Source organism: Gastrolobium bilobum, unplaced genomic scaffold, assembly GCF_033153095.1.
Source record: "Gastrolobium bilobum isolate Gb01-03AN ecotype WA unplaced genomic scaffold, APGP_CSIRO_Gbil_v1 utg2535, whole genome shotgun sequence".
Taxonomy (NCBI): domain Eukaryota; kingdom Viridiplantae; phylum Streptophyta; class Magnoliopsida; order Fabales; family Fabaceae; genus Gastrolobium; species Gastrolobium bilobum.
In genome coordinates this window covers 39536-60521 of record NW_026897536.1, presented here as the reverse complement: position 1 = coordinate 60521, position 20986 = coordinate 39536, and the positions used below count along the sequence as shown (strand labels likewise).

At 37.2% G+C, this 20986-nt stretch overlaps 2 protein-coding genes across 4 annotated transcripts in view; both read right to left on the bottom strand.

The window, feature by feature from the left end:
- Window positions 1–210: 210 nt before the first annotated feature.
- Window positions 211–20986, bottom strand: part of LOC133307784 (protein arginine N-methyltransferase 1.5-like) — a 34264-nt gene continuing 13488 nt past the window's right edge. For all 3 annotated transcript variants that reach the window (XM_061508335.1, XM_061508336.1, XM_061508337.1), the window contains 11 exons: window positions 17286–17354; window positions 17093–17146; window positions 16934–17008; window positions 11678–11770; window positions 11489–11592; window positions 10985–11033; window positions 10819–10905; window positions 10525–10612; window positions 5650–5737; window positions 618–711; window positions 211–527 (listed from right to left, as the gene is read on the bottom strand). In XM_061508335.1, coding sequence (XP_061364319.1) covers window positions 444–527; window positions 618–711; window positions 5650–5737; window positions 10525–10612; window positions 10819–10905; window positions 10985–11033; window positions 11489–11592; window positions 11678–11770; window positions 16934–17008; window positions 17093–17146; window positions 17286–17354 — 885 coding nt within the window. In that variant the 3' untranslated portion in view covers window positions 211–443. The remainder of the gene's footprint in view (window positions 528–617; window positions 712–5649; window positions 5738–10524; window positions 10613–10818; window positions 10906–10984; window positions 11034–11488; window positions 11593–11677; window positions 11771–16933; window positions 17009–17092; window positions 17147–17285; window positions 17355–20986) is intronic.
- Window positions 15045–16867, bottom strand: LOC133307791 (formin-like protein 8). Its single transcript, XM_061508349.1, has 2 exons — window positions 16843–16867; window positions 15045–16192 (listed from the first exon to the last, which is right to left on the bottom strand). Exons 1-2 carry the CDS (start codon window positions 16865–16867, stop codon window positions 15045–15047), a joined length of 1173 nt encoding a protein of 390 aa, XP_061364333.1.

Sequence of the window (20986 nt, the reverse complement as noted above, 5' to 3'; positions counted from 1 at the left end):
CTTTCTCAGACCTACGTGTCCCTTGGAGCTCACACTAAAATATCACCAACTAATATAGGAGTAAATATCACTCACCAAATACTCTTTACAGAGAAAATGTCAGCGCAAAATTTTAACACTACTATTATCATCTTACAATGTTTAATTATAGCATTTAACAAGTTTGATTATGATTATTACAAAAGAGACATGATTGGATAATGACAAAATCTTTTCCATACCGTGAATCCAAGAGCAAGCTCAAATCTCTCAGTTTACAAGAAATTTGTATGTTCATTGGATGAATGACAACCATATAGAGAATAATCTCAAACATCTTAATGATCAGCATGATTTTCTAAAATGAATTAAGAGAACCACTGAGATATGAGTTCTAAAAATCAGTTTGTTCGTCAGCTGTGAGGACAATACAACAGTTTTTGAAATATATCATTTGCTTTCCACTAAAGCTCCATCCAGTATGAGCGACCATTACTGTTGTAAATTGGAGATAAAGAAGGAGATGTAACACACCACTCATACCAAACCTGTTTCAGATTCCATGAAGAAATAAAAATAAAAAATATGAAATAGAAAAATAGAGGCAACATGAAATGCAGAAATGATACAGAACCAACCTTTGCAGGATCACGACAGCGCCAGAAATGTACTTCCAGGGTAGAACCACGAGCCACACAAATAGGAATCCTTAATGGAAAAAACATTGCAAACCTGCAGAAAAGACCAAACAAAATGTAGGGTTGAAAACCGAGTTCAATTCCCTTTCATCTATGATTTCTTACTAAACTAAACCTTTACAGTTCCAAAAGAAGGGCCAAAAAGATCTCATATTTGCAGTGTTTTCCTTTCGAAAAGAAATTTTTTGACAGTGGGAAAGTAAAAGAGAACAAAACATTGGATTAGGCAACTGCGTAAGTCGTAATACAGGGTGGACATGTAAAAATAAAATAAAAATTATCCCACAAATCTTATTGAACACACAAAACATCTAATATCCATCTGTGTACCAAAAAAAGAAAAAACCACCTAATGCCCATCTAGGAGAGTACTCTAATAAAGCATCTTGCAAAATAATATGAAGAAGTCAAAAATGCATTCTCATCTCACAATAAATGCAGTTAAATGAACTTTTCATTAGAAGTTTCGGCACCATTTGACCAAACAAATTACCACCTAAAAAAATCTTAAAAAAATACCAAATAATTATTCATAAGAGGATATGCAACTGATCAAGACAAGAATAAACATTAACAGTCCATGCGTTAAACAACTAATAGGAACCACATATGTAGAGATATATTTAATGGTCACATAGTACCATGCAATGTTGGGAGGATAGTGGATAAAACAGTTAAATAATAGTTACCAAATCCACATCAAAATTCTTTGTTCTTTTCATTTTTCAAAATATTATTTTCCAATAGCCAACTATAACAAAGGGAAATAGTTGTCTTATATCACATAAAATAATTGTCTTATGTTGCACACTCATAGAATCTTGTGCTCATATTTCTTTCCTTTTTTTAATTTTTTAAAAATTTTAGGCTCGACAACTTTGTTTCACTCACATAAGATACCTATCTTATGTGACATAAGATTAATAACTCCCATAAACAAATTGTCGCTTATCTTGCACAAATTGACAAAGGACAACATCATAATGATGGCATCAAATAATTTTACAAGGACATTCCCAACTAGAATGCCTCAATATCTCTAATGTTCTAAATGCTTCATTCTTTAACTTCTCACTTTATTCTTTGAATTGAAATTCAGATATTAAATATAAACATATTGGCAACAATCTGAATACACTTTGCCTCCATTTGTAATTGAATTTGATTCACATTATTCCTGTAACTGTTTAAAATAGTAATGGTATTATATCTGAATCAGAGGGAGTAGTAATTTTCCGTCCAAGGAATGTCTGTCAAATGCCTCTATCAAATTCAACTAAATTATCTTTTACTGAAATGTAATTAAGAATCAAAACTTTCCAAGGACAACACAATTGCAAGTTTGAGACCACCCAGCTCTCTTCCCAAGTTTGTGGTATGTGCTCCTTTCATTCTGAGACTGTCAGCCATCTATGTTCACATGTCAAGCTATGTATGTTTGCGGTGCAAACCTTTTAGTACTTCTGCAGGGGAGCAAAGGCCAGGCCTCTTTGGCAACATGCAATGTATGTTGTGATTTGATGAGTATAGTGTCACAGGAATGAGTGAACATTTTCAAGATAAATTTATCCTTCACCACTTTTATGGGAGAAAAGTGATGCACCCGAACTGACTGACTTGGATTGGGCTTTTCCATAATTTATTTCATAGTTTAGGGATTTTAATTAAGGGAAAGGATATTGTAACAACTAAGTTATGTTATTACCATGTTACTACCAATCAATCTCACCATTAGATTGATTATGTTGATTCAACGATTATATTTATTTTCACCTTTGTATGGTTATGATTTCTCATATTTAAACATTAAATATGAGAAATCATAACCATACAAAGGTGAAAATAAATATAAAGTATTAAATTTGGGAAATCATGACCATACAAAGATGGAAATAAATATAACGGTTGGATCAACATAATCGATCTAACGGTGAGATTGATTGGTAGTAACATAACTTGGTTGTTACAATATCCTTCCCTTTTAATTAATTGCAAGTTATTTCCTTTTTTGTTATTTTAAGATTATGTTTGAGTGTGCGTTGATTGTGCGTTATTTCCTTTTATTGCGCATGATTCCTTTTTGATTCCGTTTTATTTTATTTTGCTTTGCCTATTTAAGGCTAGGAGAACCTTATTGTTATTTGCTTGTTTTTTTCAAAAAAGAGAAATAGTATTTTTCTCGCAATCCTTATGATAGGACCCCACTAATGGTTTATCCTAAGAATTATTTAGGAAGGATGACTCAGCTAATAAAGGGAATATTCTAGAGGTGAGGTTGTTGGAACTTGGAAGGCTCCAATTCTATTAGAAAGGATGAGGTGGCAAGGAGAAAGGGTGAGGTGGTTAAAAGGCAGTAGTGAAGTGAGGAGAGGCATCTTTTGAGCATTTGGAACCTTGGGCACCTTAGGGTGATTTGGGAGAGACTAGGGGCTCTAGAATTCCTCTAGAATTATCCTTTACTGTTATTTTCTTTTCTGTAGTGCATTTTCAGTTCATTGTAATTTTCTCCTTTTTTTGTAATTGTCTTTGTTTCCGGATTGTACTTATCTCTTGATGAATATACGAAAATATGATTATTCAGACCAAAGTCATTGTTCTTTGTATTATTTCTATATTTGAGTAGAAGGTCCTTATCAATTGGTATCATCCGGAAGCTTTATGAACCATGGCCACGTTTGGAAGAAAATTACAAAGAAGCAAAGTTCCAAAGTTCTATGGAGACAGACAAGATGATAAAGCTTGGGGATGGCTGATCTATTTGCAACAATTTTTCCAGATAGAAAGAATCAATGAACATGATAAGTTGAAGGAAGCTGTGAGAGGGCTGATCTATTCAGCTGGTATCAAGGTTGGAGATGGTTCAATCTTAATGCAAGTTGGAGGGACTTTGAGAAGGCATTAATAGAGAACTATTTACCCAAAATCTTTTTGGTAGATGATGCAAAATTTTAGCCTCAAGAACAGCAACAAAAATCTGTGTGGGAGGAGGCGGAGATCATGGAAGGGGTAGAAGAAGAGAATAGAGTTGGCTTGGTGACAAAAGTAATGGAAGATCTGAAGGCTGATGCCATTAAAAAAGAAGAGGATGAGGATGATAAGGGATTTATTAAAGATAAAATAGACAAAGACGTTGAGCATAAGGAGAACCGAGGACTTTTAAACGAGAACGAGAAGGAACTTCAGAAAAAGACGAATGATTGGAGATTTTTCAAAGTAGAAACAGAGCATTCGGAGTTGAAAACAAAATTGCAAAGTAACTCTGAGTTAGAGAAATGGGATATCATGAAAAGGAGAAAGGAAACTCTAAAGGAAGAGGTCAAGGGAGGAGTACACATGATTGGAGATTTTTCAAAATTACTACAGATGACAGAGAAGTTTGACGTAAACAAGATGGAAGCCAACAGTGATGGTGACAGTATGTGGCAATCTTTCCCCGCATCTTGCAATCGAGGAGTAGAAGAAAAGAACGCAAGAAGAAGAGCTTGAAATGGCCACAAACTACTGGAATTCAAGGAGACTGGTTGAGCCTCCACCACTAGGAACGCTGAACTTGGATGCTTGGACAGTAATTGGTGAGACCCCTATGATTGAGACGCAGGCAGAAAGGGTTGTGGGCTTGTGGCAGCATGGTAAGGAAAACAGAGCATAAGGGCTTTTTGATTTAATGAAGGTAGGGAAACTCGATTATGTAATGGAGGCTTGTAATGAAATATTGAATGGGTATTGTCATATTTTTAGGTCTGCACTAAATCATGATTGTCCATGTATTCGTGCTACACTATTGCTTAAGAGAAAATGCATACATGATGCTTGTATGGTTTTAAGTGACTGTTGTGCAGCTGGGAAAATTGATAATACTTCCTATAAATCATTTTATTATATGTCAGAAGCATTGGCACAGTTGTGTAAACATGAAGAAACTTTGGATTTTGATGTTGCTTCCATCTTGTTAGCCCCATCCAAACCTGAAGTTGCAGACAAAGTGGAGAATGTGTTGAAGGATTTTGCCTCTGTTGAAGCTGAGAAAAATTGTAAGACCTATGCTAAGGCAACAAGGTTTGACAAGCACGATGGAAGAAGTTGTTATTCTTTTGATATATGTTGGCTCTTACAATTCAAACAATGGGATCCCGGTGGAAGGCTCTTGAGGGCTAAACCTCACCTTGAGGGCAAGGTGAGTGTTTAGGGGGGGTCTACTGATAGGAGTAGGACCCCACTAATGGTTTATCCTAAGACTTGCTACAGGGAATTATTTAGGAAGGATGACTTAGCTAATAAAGAGAATATTCTAGAGATGAGGTTGTTGGAAGGCTCCAATTCTATTAGAAGGGATGAGGTGGCAAGGAGAGAGGGTGAGGTAGTTAAAAGGCAATAGTGAAGTGAGGAGAGGCATCTTATGGGCATTTGGAACTTTGGGCACCTTAGGGTGATTTGGGAGAGACTAGGGGCTCTAGAATTCCTCTAGAATTATCCTTTACTGTTATTTTATTTTCTGTTAGTGCATTTCCAGTTCATTGTAATTTTCTCCTTTCTTTGTAATTGTCTTGTTTCCGGATTGTACTTATCTCTTGATGAATATACGAAAATCTGATTATTCAGACCAAAGTCATTGTTCTTTGTGTAATTTCTATATTTGAGTAGAAGGTCCTTATCACCTTATTTTCAGTCTTTCTTTCTGTTTAGTCAATAGGTTATTGCTTTGGCATTAAAAAGTCTCCTTAGCTTATTTTTGGTGCTCTACTAGTGGCTATTTTAGTTTAGAAGGGGCTTTTTGGTGGATATAAGCACAGATTGACAAGCTTTGCTTACTTGATGTGTTTTATCCTCTTATTTATTTATTTATTTTGTATGTTGCGGTTTCTTTTAGGAGAATATCTTATCCTCTCATCAAGTACTTACTTGTTTGCTGCTCTAATAAAATTTCATAACCCAAAAGAATAAACTAAAAATGGAGGGGACAAAAAGTCAATACCAAGTAAACACATTTGGTGTCGCTGTTGAAGGTTCAATTCCAAGATGCACATCCTTGTAAAGAGTTGCATTAAAGTATCCAGCAAATCCTATAATCAAAGTGTACAAAAGGTCAGTATCAAAATAATAAACATGGCTAAGGGATAAGAGAGCTGGAGAAAACTAGTAAATTGTACAGATGATTTCCACTACACAACATAGAGAAGCTATGTAACACCAACATCCTAAAAACACATTATAAGGCTGCCCCATGACCCTAATACAGCAGATTATATTTATTCAATGATCTGGCTTATTTCTTTCCCCCTCCCTCTCATTACAAATCATCCAAACAAGGGTTTAGACACTTTTCACTTCCTTCCCATCACTTCCCCTCCTTATCACCATCTAAACAAAGCATTTCTTTTAAAGCTTATGATGGCATTATGTACGAACCAGATAAAGTAACTTTTGCCCCAAATTATAAAGGTAACAGGAAAATGCCAACCATTTCTAAGGCCTCCTGAGGTTTAAACCATGCACAACCATGTGGGTAGCTTAATTGTTCACTGAGAAAACTGACATGCCTTCTTTAATTTACTTAAGACATAACAGACAGGCACTCACTAATAGATGTGCACACAAAATTACTAAAATTGGAGTTTAAAAATTGCAAGATTTTCAGAGTAAAATCTGTAGAAAATTAGAATTCAAACATGTTTCCGTTTTTATTTCCTATTAATTAGGATTGATTATGATTGATTAGGATTGATTATGATTGATTAGGATTAATTGTGATTAGGATTGTGATAGGATTGATTAGTCATCGCTTAGTCATTCTTAGCGATTCTTTCTTGTATAAATACTCACTCATGTAATTTATTCAATATCAATATACAAAAACTTCTTTTCAATATGGTATCAGAGCGGGTTCGTTCCTACCCTAATTCAAATCTGAAATAACCATCCAAACACTTCCATCACCGTCAAACACCTCCTAAACACCGCCTTGAATCTGTCCAACACAGAAACCTAGTTTACTGACCTCCGATCAAAAAAGTGAGGTGACCATTCGACTCAGAAGGATCCGACGAGTCGACCGCCGCTGGACCCATCGCCGTCAGCCGCTGCACGCGCCACCACGCGCCGCCTTCCAGACGTTTTTTTTCCGTCGCGACTTGCACAGACCTTCTCGCCGGCTTCTCCCCTTCCTGTTGCAGAGGTCAGATCAAAAGTTTACAAAACTTGATTTTTCATCAACGGTCAACCCTTCTCTTTTTATTCATGGCTTCCTCAAAACACTCTTTTTATTACCACGAGCAACCTCCTAAGGCCACTAGTCATGTGGTCCAGCAAGGTACAACTTTCCATGTTGATAGTCAAAATCATTGGATCCTTGATTCTGGAGCCTCTGATCATATGACAGGTAATCTTGGCTTGTTTTGTTCATACACTCCATATTCTGAACCTTCTCGGGTCAAGATCGCCGATGGCAGTTTTTCCCAGATTGCGGGACACGGAACCATTAAACTTTCTGAGCTGATTACTTTGACATCAGTTCTTTATGTTCCTTCTCTGACTTGTAATCTCATTTCCATTAGCAAGCTCACCTCTGAGTTGCATTGCTTTGCTAAATTCTTTCCACATGGTTGTGTTTTTCAGGAACAGGACTCGGAGAGGATGATTGGCAGTGCTAGAGAGGATGGTGGACTTTACTACTTTGAGGAGGATGTGACTCATGAAGCTGTTTTCGTAGAAAAAAACTCTATGTTTCCTTTTGATTCATGTAATGATGTTATGCTGTGGCATCGTAGGCTAGGCCATCCAAATTTTATTTATCTTCAGAAGTTGTTGCCAAACTTATTTATTAATAAAAGTCCAAGTTTGTTTTCTTGTGATATTTGTCAACTTGCCAAGCATACTCGTGCTCATTATCCTTCTAAAGTTCACCATGACTCTTCCCCATTTTCCTTAATTCATAGCGACATATGGGGTCCAGCCCGTGTTAAAAATATTTCAGGTACTCGATGGTTCATTACCTTCATTGATGACCATTCTCGAGTTTGTTGGGTGTATCTTCTAAAGGATAAGTCCGATGCTGCATCCGTGTTTAAAAAATTTCATGCCATGGTTCAAACCCAATTCCAAGTTGCTATACAAATTCTTCGTACAGATAATGGCAAAGAGTATTTTAACTCTATTCTTGGAGAATATCTTTCCCAACATGGCATCCTTCACCAAAGCTCGTGTCCTGACACACCCCAACAAAACGGAGTTGCGGAAAGAAAAAACCGACATCTCCTTGAAGTTGCTCGGGCTCTTATGTTTACCACGAGTGTTCCTAAATATCTTTGGGGAGAGGCAGTTCTCACTGCCTTGTATCTGATAAATCGAATGCCATCTCGCATTCTGAAATTTCAGTCTCCTCTTTCTAGTCTTGTTCGTATCTTCCCTTCCTTCCGAGGTGTCTCCTCTTACCTCTCAAGTTATTTGGTTGTGTTGTATTTGTCCATATTCCCTCCCATCAACGGTCTAAGCTTGATCCTAAGTCTCTCCAGTGTGTCTTTATTGGTTATTCTCCTACTCAACGTGGCTATAAGTGTTATTCACCCTCTCTTCGTAAGGTCTTTGTCTCTATGGATGTCACTTTTTCTGAGAATGACCCTTTCTTCCCCTCGACTTCTCTTCAGGGGGAGTCTATAGGAGTAGATGAAGATCAGTCATGGGAACCTATTAATGCCACAGTATTACCTCTACTTTTGGAAACAGGGGGAGCTACAGAATCCTCACCATCAGGAGCCTCCTCAAAATGGGGACAAGTTTATAGCAGGCGAAAGCCTCCTCAAAGTGTGAATAACCCAGAGCCTCTACACTGCCAGGATTCTGAACCATGTTCTAGTTCCAGCACCCCAATACTTGAGTGTCATGGTGAAAATGATCTACACTTGCCCATTGCTCTCAGAAAAGGTACTCGATCTTGTACTACTCATCCTATTTCTAATCATATTTCATATGGAAAGTTGTCCCCAGGGTTTCGTGCTTTCAATACTATGTTGGATAGTACAAAGATACCGAGAAATATACATGAGGCTCTCAATGATAAAAAATGGAGGGATGCTGTCTTTGAAGAAATGAATGCTTTAGAAAGAAATGGAACTTGGGAGATAGTGACCCTACCCAAAGGAAAAAAGGCAGTAGGATGCAAATGGGTGTTTACAATAAAATTCAATGCAGATAATAGCATCAACAGATACAAGGCAAGATTGGTTGCAAAGGGTTTCACTCAGACTCATGGGATAGATTATCATGAGACTTTTGCTCCGGTTGCTAAAGTCAATACCATCCGAGTTCTCTTATCTCTTGCTGCCAATCTAGATTGGCCTCTGCAACAGTTAGATGTGAAGAATGCATTCCTAAATGGTGACTTACATGAAGAAGTCTATATGGATCCTCCACCTGGTTTTGAAAAGGGAAATGGATCAGTGTGTAAACTAAAAAAGTCTCTATATGGATTGAAACAGTCTCCCAGAGAATGGTTCGACAAATTCACACAAGCAGTCAAAAGAAGAGGCTTCATTCAAGCACAGACTGATCATACTCTCTTCCACAAACACTCTAAGGATGGTAAAATTGCTATTCTTATTGTATATGTAGATGATATAATTCTTACAGGTGATGATATTGAGGAACTGAACACCTTGAAGAAATTTCTAGCAGCTCAATTTGAACTCAAAGACCTTGGCACTCTCAAATATTTCCTTGGTATGGAAGTTGCTAGGAGCAAAACAGGCATCACTCTAACACAAAAGAAATATGTTCTAGATCTTTTGTTGGAAACAAGAATGTTAGGGTGTAAACCTGCTGAGACACCTGTGGAACCTAATACCAAGTTAGGTATTGAAGATGGGAATGAGGTGGATAAAGAACAATATCAGCGATTGGTTGGTAAACTAATCTACTTATCTCATACGCGTCCTGACATTGCCTTTGCGGTGAGTATGATTAGTCAATTCATGCACTCACCTAAGGAGAAGCATCTTAGTGCAGTCTATAGGGTGCTTAGATACCTCAAGAATACTCCAGGAAGAGGATTATTCTTTAAAAAGGGGTATAAAAGGACAATTGAAATCTACACTGATGCAGATTGGGCAGGCTCATCAGTAGACAGAAGATCTACCTCAGGCTATTGCACCTATGTGTGGGGAAATCTTGTTACTTGGAGAAGCAAAAAGCAAACAGTGGTTGCAAGAAGTAGTGCTGAAGCAGAATTTCGAGCTTTAGCTCATGGAGTTTGTGAAGGAATCTGGTTGAGAAGACTTCTTCAAGAGTTGAAGATTTCATATTCCCTACCAATAAAACTATATTGTGACAACAAGGCAGCTGTTAGCATTGCTCAAAATCCTGTGCATCATGATCGAACAAAGCACGTGGAAGTTGATCGTCACTTCATCAAAGAAAAATTAGATGATGGAAGTGTGCATTTGATATATGTTCCAACCAAAGAGCAAACGGCAGATGTCCTTACCAAGGGCCTACACCGTCCAGCATTCGAAGACTTGATTGGCAAGTTGGGAATGATCAATATTTACCTCCCAACTTGAGGGGGAGTGTAGAAAATTAGAATTCAAACATGTTTCCGTTTTTATTTCCTATTAATTAGGATTGATTATGATTGATTAGGATTAATTGTGATTGATTAGAATTGATTGTGATTAGGATTGTGATAGGATTGATTAGTCATCGCTTAGTCATTCTTAGCGATTCTTTCTTGTATAAATACTCACTCATGTAATTTATTCAATATCAATATACAAAAACTTCTTTTCAATAAAATCAAATATTTTATGGATAAATCACTTTCATGAAGACCATGCAAGCGTAGAAAGACCATGCATACCATGTACCATAGCGGACTCAGGTATCATAAAATGCAACTTCTTATGGCGGTAGTTGTTTTCTTTCTTAGGATGTGTGAAGGTAAAAACCTAAACAAGTCAAATCAAAACGAAACAAAATCAGCAGAAGCCACTTAATCTCAACTTTCTGAGGCAGAAAAATGAATTCTCAAAATTTTTTTATCATTGAAACAAAATTATTAAGTGATGCATGAAGCTCAAACATCATAAAGATTGGAGCAGTAGATAGGTTGAAGGAAAATCAAGATAAGTAAACTGAATGAGAAGCTACTAACGGGTTGAGATGGTGCAAGCCGAGCTACATTGTGTATTTTCACAACATAAGCAGTTTCAAAGCGTAAAATATCTTTATCTTCCTTAATCTGAAATATTGCCTCAAGCAATTAAATGAAGTACAAAATTTATATAGGTTAATTTGATAGGGGAATACAAGAGATATACATTCTTATATAAATTGGAAGCTGTCACTGGTTGGAGGAAACTTGTATACCTGAAAGTGGTAATAAACACTAATACAAATATACAATAACTAAACCAAAAAACAAGACATCAAAAGTTAATATATATAAATTCATTAACCATTATTGTTAGGCTGTTTGATCACCAATAATAAATTGATCGACTTCTAGTGAGTCACATGACACTCAATTTTGGCAACAAACAAAAGTGAAACTACATGGAAGCCGTATATCCAAAGTTAATGAAGGCAACATTTGCTGCCGATTTCTAAACTTCAAAAAATAATGTCAGTGCAGTCTTGTACAACAAAGCCCAAGATACTGTCTTCAATATTATTTAAAATGGTTCATCCAGTACCCTTTTTCTCAGCAAGATAAAGTAATTATAATGGAGTGAAAGAAATATTTGTGTACATTAAAAAAACACTAATCAAACCCTTTTACGAAGATAAAGTAATAACAGATGGAGTGAAAGAAATCTACATACGAAGACGGTATGGAAATTCCATCTTCCTTTAGAAACCTCTGAATTCCATCAAGGCATTCAGGAGACAGCTCATTGTCACCAAAAGAACCAAGCAAATCACTAACCTAAATTCAAGACAACTGCAATCAGACACTACAGTATAAATAATAAAAGTTAAGCAAGTGACTATGTATGATAGTACAAATATACCAATATGTCAGCAAGTAGAGGGGGAATCAACTGTTGTAAGTCATTTCTGACTATCGTAACAATATTCTTGTAGTCGTCTGATGCCACTAATTTCTGTTCCAACAAATAAAATGTTGTGCCTATGATTATTCAAAAGATTCCCTTGTTCCAAAAACTACAGGTAATAATGTCATAAACAAACTTTTCTAGAACAATGGGAACTGGGGGAGTAAAGCAAATCAACTTATATATGCACTGAAATAGCATTAAAGACATGAGCGGGTGTTAGAGTATAGGTTCACCGACTGTGTTAGTTTAGTATTTCCATATGCTTGTATTCTGTTAATCTTCGGTCATATTGTTACCTTACTGTTAGTTCGCTGTCAAAGACAGGTCAGACTCTACTTAGTCAGATTAGGAGTGGAACCTACCATGTTAAAAGTTCACATGACTCTACTTAATCAGCTCAGGCTCTCTCATGTGAAATATTTATGTCTATCTCTCTCTGAGATTAAATAAGTGGGGTCTAATTAAAATTTATTGAGAGAGATAGACAAAATTTTCACATGACCAAATTATGTAAAATTTTAAAATGAGAGGATACATTCTCATTCGCACTAGTTAGTTAACAAGAAATTATTCCATCTCCCATGATATAAGCTAGCTATGTACAATATTTCAGCAATCAAATCAGAATCAGATTTTTCAGTGCAACAGTTTCTTCTCTCTCTGTTTTCTTTCACTTTCTTGCACTTCTCTCGTTATTTATTAGAGGGCCTTAAAAAATGCAAGAACATGAAAAGAAAATAACTTGAACCCCCCACTCTCAAGAACAACAGCTAAGAAAATTGTAAGAGAAGTTCCAACAGTGTGCTCATAAAATTATGGACAGTCAATAACAACAATGTTGGAAAGCAATCGGTAATTATGAGATACACAACGTCTCATAATTATATAGATTGTTGTCAACTATCCCTTTTAGTTTCTATTACTCATTTAGTGGGATTTCCGGGACAATTCTAGGGATCGTCCAGTATTTTTTTTTCCTTTTTTAGCATTCTGTTTGGTTATATATTGTACATTGGATGCCGGGATAAAACTAAGAAATAGAATTATATTCTCATACTCTAACTATATGGTATCAAGAGCTGGTTCTCCTTTTTAGAAGAAAACTCGGTACCACTTCATGGCTGATGCATCCACCACACTAGAAAACCCCAAACAACCTATCACTCAGACCCGAAGAGCCACTCACCCAGAATCCATACTCAAACTCACCTTCCATGGCTCCATCTCTTCAAACAATTGACCCGAACCCTTCCATCCAAATCACCTAACACAAATTAAATGGGTAATATGTTTCTGCGCCACCACCCAACTATCCATCCTACAACAATTAGGATGCTAACCTCTATTGATAGATCCCAAATAGACCGAACCTATCTATTCTACAAGATTGGTCGTGAAATTTGGATAACTGTTCAAGCGATGAATTTTATATGGAGCAACCTCCCAAATTTGTTACATAGTCAGTTGGCATTTTTGTCGTCTTCACAAATCCTTGTATGGTCTTAAGCAATCTTCTCGAGCTTGGTCTGGTCATTTTAGCACAGTTGTTTAACAATTTGATATGATAAGTGAAGATGACCACTCTATTTTTATTGTCATTCATCTCAAGTAAAAATTTATTTGATTGTATATGTTATTGACATTGCTATCACTGGCAATTATCACCATGGCATCATTCAAATGAAACAATATCTTGGTCATCATTTTCACACCAAAGATCTTAGCAAACTTTGATATTTCTTGGTAAGAAAAGGTATAGTAATTTCATAAAGGAAATATGCTATGGGCATCTTTGAGGAAACAACTATGTTGAATGCTTAGACAATTGACACTCCTATGGTCCAAATATCAAGTTTCTACCAAATTAGGGGAAGTGATTCTTAAATCAAGAGAAATACAAGCGATTAGTTGGGAAATTGAATTACTTTACAGTCACTCATCTAGACATCTCATTTGTATTCAGTGTGGTAAGTCAATTCTTAAATTCTCCTTGTGCATGACATTAGGATGTAGTATTTCGTATCCTCAAATTTATTAAAGTAGCTCCAAGAAAAGTCTTTTTATTAAGATACAGGTCATGCTCGGGTTGTTGAATACTCAGATGTTGGTTTGGAAGGTTGACCTAATCAAAAGATATGCCCTCTACATATTGTGTATTTGGGGACAATGTGATTTCTCAAAAAAGTAAGAAACAAAATGTGATGGCAAGAACAAATGCTAAAGCAAAATATTGGGCCATGGCACACAGCCACTTGCTAACTCATTTGGATCAAACAATTAAAAGAACTCAAAATTTGGAAAAGTTGTGCAACCAATGCTCTTTGTGATAATCAAGGTGCACTACAGATTGCCTTTAACCTAATATTTCATGAGAGGACCAAGCACATTGTAATAGATTGTAATTTCATTAGAGAGAAGATCTTATCAAGAGATACATTCACTCACTAGTCACTTCATCAATGAAAATTATCATTTAAATGTCTTCACTAAGTGTTTCAGGAGTCATCAGATAGGTTATATATGTAATAATAAGCTTGGTGCATATAACCTACATGCTTCACCTTAAGGGAGAGTGTTGGAAATATGTAAAATTGTGTTCAAACAGTGCAAGCCAACAATGTAATACTTTGTTTCAGTAATGTAAAGTACAATGTAACATCAACATCAATGACACCTTTAACCTAAACTAGTTGGGATCAGTGGGCGATGAGTCCAAATGAAAAGAAAGAAAAGATTGAAAGAAAAGAAAGGAGGAAAATAAATACATAAATAAATAAGAATATAATTAAAATAAATAAAAATTAAAAAGATATATACAAAAAAGAATAAAAATAAAGTGAAAACAAAGATAGAAGGTAAATAAAAGGGAAAAATAAAATAAAGAGGAAAATAATTAAACAAATAAATAAAGAAAAGAAGGAAAATATTGGGAAAAGGAGTAAATAGGGACCGTTTGGAACATAAGAAGAAAAACTGGTCTACCCCTCCATAGTACTAATAGCTTTCCTCCAATCCGTCCAAAGACCCACCATCCTATAATCTAATTCCCACTCAAGTCTTGTTTTACTGATTCCCCCAATGAATGAATGAATGAATGAATTTTTATTTGTTTTAAATGGTTATAAACAAGACCCACCACCCTATAGTTTCAGCCGATCTCTTTCTCTCTTTGTGCACCTCTTGGTAACAAATTTTTATTTTCGCGGGAGCATCTATGCGCATTATAGGAAGGTAAAGGGAGCATCTAGGTTTATTGAACCTTTTTTGTTATACAATCACCACTCCGTAATGTAACAAAACACTTTTTAAAAAGATTTTGTCATTTAAAAAGATTTTGTTCTGCAGTGCCTTTTGAAGCTCCTCCTTGATAATATTGTGTTGTTCTATTGATAAGCTGCAATACCAATGTTTGTTTTTCCCTCACTAATTTCAATTCTTCCTCAGCATTTCTGAGAAACTGGTCCATTTCTTTTACAAAAGATCCTTCTCCACCATTTCCACACCGCGAAACAAGCTCTTGAATTTCACCTAGCCGGGTTAAGAGGACTGAGATAGAACCAACTAAACTGTTATAATCTATATGTGCTGCTTTCTTAACATTGGAGAACTCAGAACTGATCCCTCCAACAAGGGGTAATCCTAGAGTTGTATATTCCCTTTCTCTTAGTTCATTTGAGGTGGCACTGTTCTCATGGTTTCCACTGCTGTTGCTGCTTCTGCTGCTACTACGGCTCAGGCTGCTATTGCGGTTAAGAACAACACATTTTCCTTCAGAGCGGACTACTTCTTCAACCACAAAGTGAAGTAAAGTTGTTTTTCCATTGGTGCTCTTCACATCAGACAGCTTCCTTAGAGAAGCCAAGTTGAAAGCTTGAGCATTACCTCTAGTAGTTCCTGCATTCATTCGATTTCCTGCCTTAAGCACTGCTTCAAGAAGCTTCACAAAGAGTCCCTGGCTTTTAAGCTCCTTACACCCCAGTTCAAGGGTCTGCAGAGATTCCTTGATTTCTAGAATCTCGGAGTCATAGTTAAACCTGAATAGCATGGCATTTAAGCGCTTAAAGGCTAAAGGAACAGCTTTGAGGATGTGATATAAGAAAGATTCAGCTGCAGCAACGCTTGCCGGGTTTCCTTTGTATTCAAGGATAAGAGATTGCTCTTCTTCTGTTGGTGAAACTCTAGATAGCTTCTCAAGGGTATCTGCATTGAGGCCTTTACCATCAATGAGTGCATCAAGAATTTCACCTTGTGAGACTGCAAGAGATTTCAAAACTATAGAAATGTTCTGTGATTTTCTAGGGTCAAGAAGGAAACTTTTTGTTGATGGAGCTGAGGCATCGCAGCTTGGACTTGTTGATTGACTCTTTCCTTTGGGGGATCTTCGGTTGGTCGCGACAGAGCCGAAGAGAGCTTCCATAAGATTATAGGATGGTGGGTCTTCGGACAGTAAAACAAGACCCCCATTTTCTAATAAACATGGGGGAAAAATTTATTCATTCATTCATTGGGAGAATGGTTATAAACAAGACCCACCATCCTATAGTTTCAGCCGATCTCTTTCTCTCTTTGTGTGCACCTCTTGGTAACAAATTTTTATTTTCGCTGGAGCATCTATGCGCATTATAGGAAGGTAAAGGGAGCATCTAGGTTTATTGAACTTTTTTTGTTATACAATCACCACTCCGTAATGTAACAAAACACATAGAATTCATTCAATCTCCTCCTCTCCATTCAACAATGGACAATCCTATCACAAAACACTTCCACCGTAAATGTTAAAAATGATCAAACTCTAAAAAGAATTTGAACTTTCTTTTGGACTTAAGCTTCTAGAATAATAACTCATAACAATAATGCCCGACTTGCAAGCATGCAATATAAATACAGACGCATATATGCTAATAAAAACAAGTATTAAAACAAAATAGAAATGCATCACAAAGAATTTGTGGCACTAGCACACATTCAAGCAATTAAAATATGTTCAGCTAGAACTAATGCTGAAGAAATAATATCGTATAGAAGTTGGCAGCTACAAGTTACTTCAACTTTAAACAAATTGAATATTAAGCCAAGTCTTTCTAAAATAAAAATAAAAAGAAATTGAATTCAGCTACTTTCTGTAATATGCAATAGATTCATTATACTGGTATATAAATTCAGGAATCACCGTAAACATAATATGTAAGAACAAGATCTACAACTAACTTCAAGTGCAACCATTGCATGTGGATTCTTTTCCATGGCATAAACTTTTAGCACTCGCCCAGTTTCTTTAGCTGCCTGCATATCAAGATCATAAAGTCACTCCAAAGAATAGGATATTACCCAAATCCACATTTGCCACATTCCGGTACAAGATAACACCTGTACTGATGCCTTCACAAGAGCCCCACGCCCTGCACCAACTACCACCAATACCTAGCCACGGGAACAACAAAGTAACCTCTAGGTATGCAACACAGAAACAAGAGTGGTGCATGTTTATCATGTGCTTTTAGAAAAAGAAAAAAGAAAAAAATGAGATGCGTGAAGCACAAAAAAAAGAAACAAATCTTACCGTGACAGTCTCTAATGCCTTTTCATCAGGAACCCTGTCCAGCAAGGCTTGACAAATTGCTCTTTTGTACTAGTATAAAGAAAGCTACTGATTAGATTATAAGCTTAGACAGAAGAAACCTAAGCCATGTTTATTAAGCACACAAAAAAAGTCAAGTTATGCAGAACTGCTATATTTACTAGACTTCAATGTTAATTAAGAACTCCAAGCAGTTCAATTGATCAACAAAAGGTCTCCCCCAGTTGACCTATGTAGTATTCACATAAATCAGCTGAGTCTGACATGGATGTGGCACGTAATAGATTTGGGAGGGTTATTACAGCTTCCAATTACCAATGCTGAGTCAGCAGCAGTTAATTAGAAGGAAATCAGATGGTCAGAGTCACACCTACGGGACTGGTTACTGTTGCAATCCCTAGTTTTCAGCATCTAGAATGTTTTATTTTTCCTCCTTAATCTTAGGAGTTTGTTTCGTTATTTGTTATTTAAATTCCTAGGATTAGTTTGTTTCTGATATTTTTCCTGTTTAGTTAAAATAGGATTCAGTTTTCTAGTTTTATCTCTTTCCCTGATTATAGGGATTTGTTGCACTGGAATATTTCTGGTGTCTATTTATTGTACGTTTTTTTTTTCTTTTAGTTTTTAATGGAAAAACTGGTTCCATCATTCAAACTTTCTATATGGTATCAGAGCTTGATTTTTAAGGGACTGATCCACCCATGGCTACCAATGTGCCACTCTTTGGCACCATGAGAGCCTACCAAACTACTTCTTCCAATACCACCGGTACAAATACCACTCCAACAACAACCCCACTCAATGTTTCAGCATCAAACCAAACCAACAACAACTCAGCAGCTGTCATTACCAACGATAGTCCAGCATTAGTCATCACTGGTCATCGATTCAATGGAGACAATTATTTGTTGTGGTCACGCAGCGTTCGTATGTTCATTGGAGGCCGTGGCAAGGGAGATCATCTCACCGGTACGGGTGATGCTGCTCCTCTGGAAACCAGTCATCCACAATACAAGAAGTGGTCCATTGAAAATAACCTTGTGATGTCTTGGTTGCTGAATTCCATGGTGCCTGAAATAGCTGAAACATACATGTTGTGCTCCACAGCCAAGGAAATTTGGGATGGCGTGAAGGAAGCCTTCTCTAAGGAAGATAACACAGCTGCCTTGTTTCACATCAAGGGGATTCTTCGTGATCTCAAACAGGAGGACAAGGATGTCACCAGCTATTATAATTCACTCCTAAAATTCTGGCAACAATTGGATCTTTATGATCAACATGAATGGACTACTCCAGCCGATACTCTTCAGTATAAGAAAATTGTTGAACAAGACCGCACCTACAACCTTCTTTTGGGACTCAATCCAATCTATGATGGAGCTCGCAGCCGCATCATGGCCACTCGCCCTCTGCCATCCTTGCGAGAAGTTTTTTCTGAATTAAAGTGGGAAGAAAGCCGCAAAGTTTTGACCAATAGCATCCCAAAAGTTGATGCACCTTTGGAAGCAGCAGCCTTTGTCTCTAGACCCAACAATGCAGACTCCAGACCTAGGCGAAATGGTAAGCTCTGGTGTGACCATTGCAACAGAACTGGGCATATTCGGGATACATGCTGGAAAATCCATGGCAAGCCAGCTGATTGGAAGCCAAGACAAAACAGAGACTTTAATCATGTTGCTGCAGTTGTAGAAGATGTTCCGCAAGCAAAATCCGAAGGCCATACATTTACAAGGGAACAAGTGATAGCCATACAACGCATGCTGCAAGATTGCAATAAGGACAAATCTAATCCCTCATCTGATAGTCATCAATCAGGTACATTCCATACAGCTCTCCAATCCGATCTTGATAAATGTGATTCCTGGATGGTAGATTCTGGGGCTACAGATCATATGACTGGTAATTCCTCTCTTCTTTCTGAATACTTTCCCATTTTCGAGGCAAAATCAGTAAAAACAGCAAATGGAGGCTTAGCCAAGGTTCACGGAATTGGTGTTGTTCACCTATCGTCAACCATATCTTTAACTGGAGTTCTCTACGTTCCATCTCTTACCTGCAATTTAATTTCTATTACCAAATTGACCAAGGATTTAAAGTGCACAGTCAAATTTACCCACGTTGATTGTATTTTTCAGGATTTGGCATCGGGGAGGACGATTGGCAGTGCTAGGGTCTCTAATGGTTTATATCAACTTTACATAGCCGCGGTTATGAAGACTCAAGACAGCACATTTGCAGCAACTAGCAATTTGAATAAGGCTCTTTTATGGCATTTTAGATTAGGGCATCCAAACTTTCAATATATGAAAAAGATGTACCCTTCTTTATTTAATGAGAATTCGAATTTTCCTTCATGTGATATATGTCAACTTGCAAAACAAACTCGGTCTCATTATCCCTTACAAATGCATGTTCCTTCTAAACCATTTGCCATTATCCACAGTGATGTGTGGGGACCTGCAACTGTTAAAAGCCTTACGGGTGCTCGTTGGTTTGTCACATTTATTGATGATCATACTCGAATGACATGGGTGTACCTATTAGCCAATAAATCTGAAGTCACATCCACCTTTAAAGTCTTTCACAAAATGATCCTTGCCCAATTTCAAACCCAAATCCTTACCCTTAGATCTGACAATGCACGTGATTATTTTAACTTGGACCTTTCAGCTTACCTAAAAGACCATGGCATCATCCACCAGAGCTCTTGTGTCAATACCCCACAACAAAACGGTGTATCTGAGAGAAAAAATCGCCATTTACTTGAAGTTGCTCGTAGCCTACTCTTTGCCTCAAATACATCCAAAAATTATTGGGGGGAAGCTATTCTTACAGCCACTTACCTTATCAACCGCATGCCATCTCGGGTATTACACTTCTCCTCACCTTACCAAACACTCCTCACTGCATTCCCTTCATTGACCTTAACCCCAAATCTCCCACTAAAAATTTTTGGTTGCACCGTGTTCATTCATAACTCTCAAGGTGGTAAATTGGATCCTCGGGCTCTTAAGGGCATCTTTCTTGGCTATTCCCCTACTCAGAAGGGGTATAAATGCTTCAGTCCAGCCACACATCGATTCTACATTACTAAAGATGTCACCTTTTTTGAACATCAGCCTTATTTTTCCCAAACCGCCATTCAGGGGGAGATCCCTAATTCCAAGGAATGGTTGTTTGTGACTAATACTCCAGAAAACTCTGCTTCAACAGCCCCTACACCGGTCTTAGGTGAATCTCAGGAAAATGACACTTCATCTAATGGCTTATCCTCTTCCGGCCCGCTCCAGAAACCGCCTGAACAGCAGCCCCTGCAAGTCTACACGCGACGGCCCAAATACAGAACAGCTTCTGAGATGCTTGAACATGTTGACAAACAGATTACCTTGGCTCCTGGTCCAACTGAAGAAACCATTAGTCCTGCACTTGACCAAACTGAATCCTTGCTGCCAAGTTCTGATGATGCTCTGCACATGCCAATTGCACTTCGTAAGGGGGTAAGGACATGTACAAGTCATTCCATCTGTAATTTTATATCCTATGCTAATCTTTCCTCCAGGATGCAGCATCTAGTCAAGAACATTGACAAGGAAACCATTCCTACATCCTACTTTGAGGCATCTAAGACTACTGATAGTGTTCTGCTATCCAGGATGAATTGCATGCACTCAAAAAAAATGGCA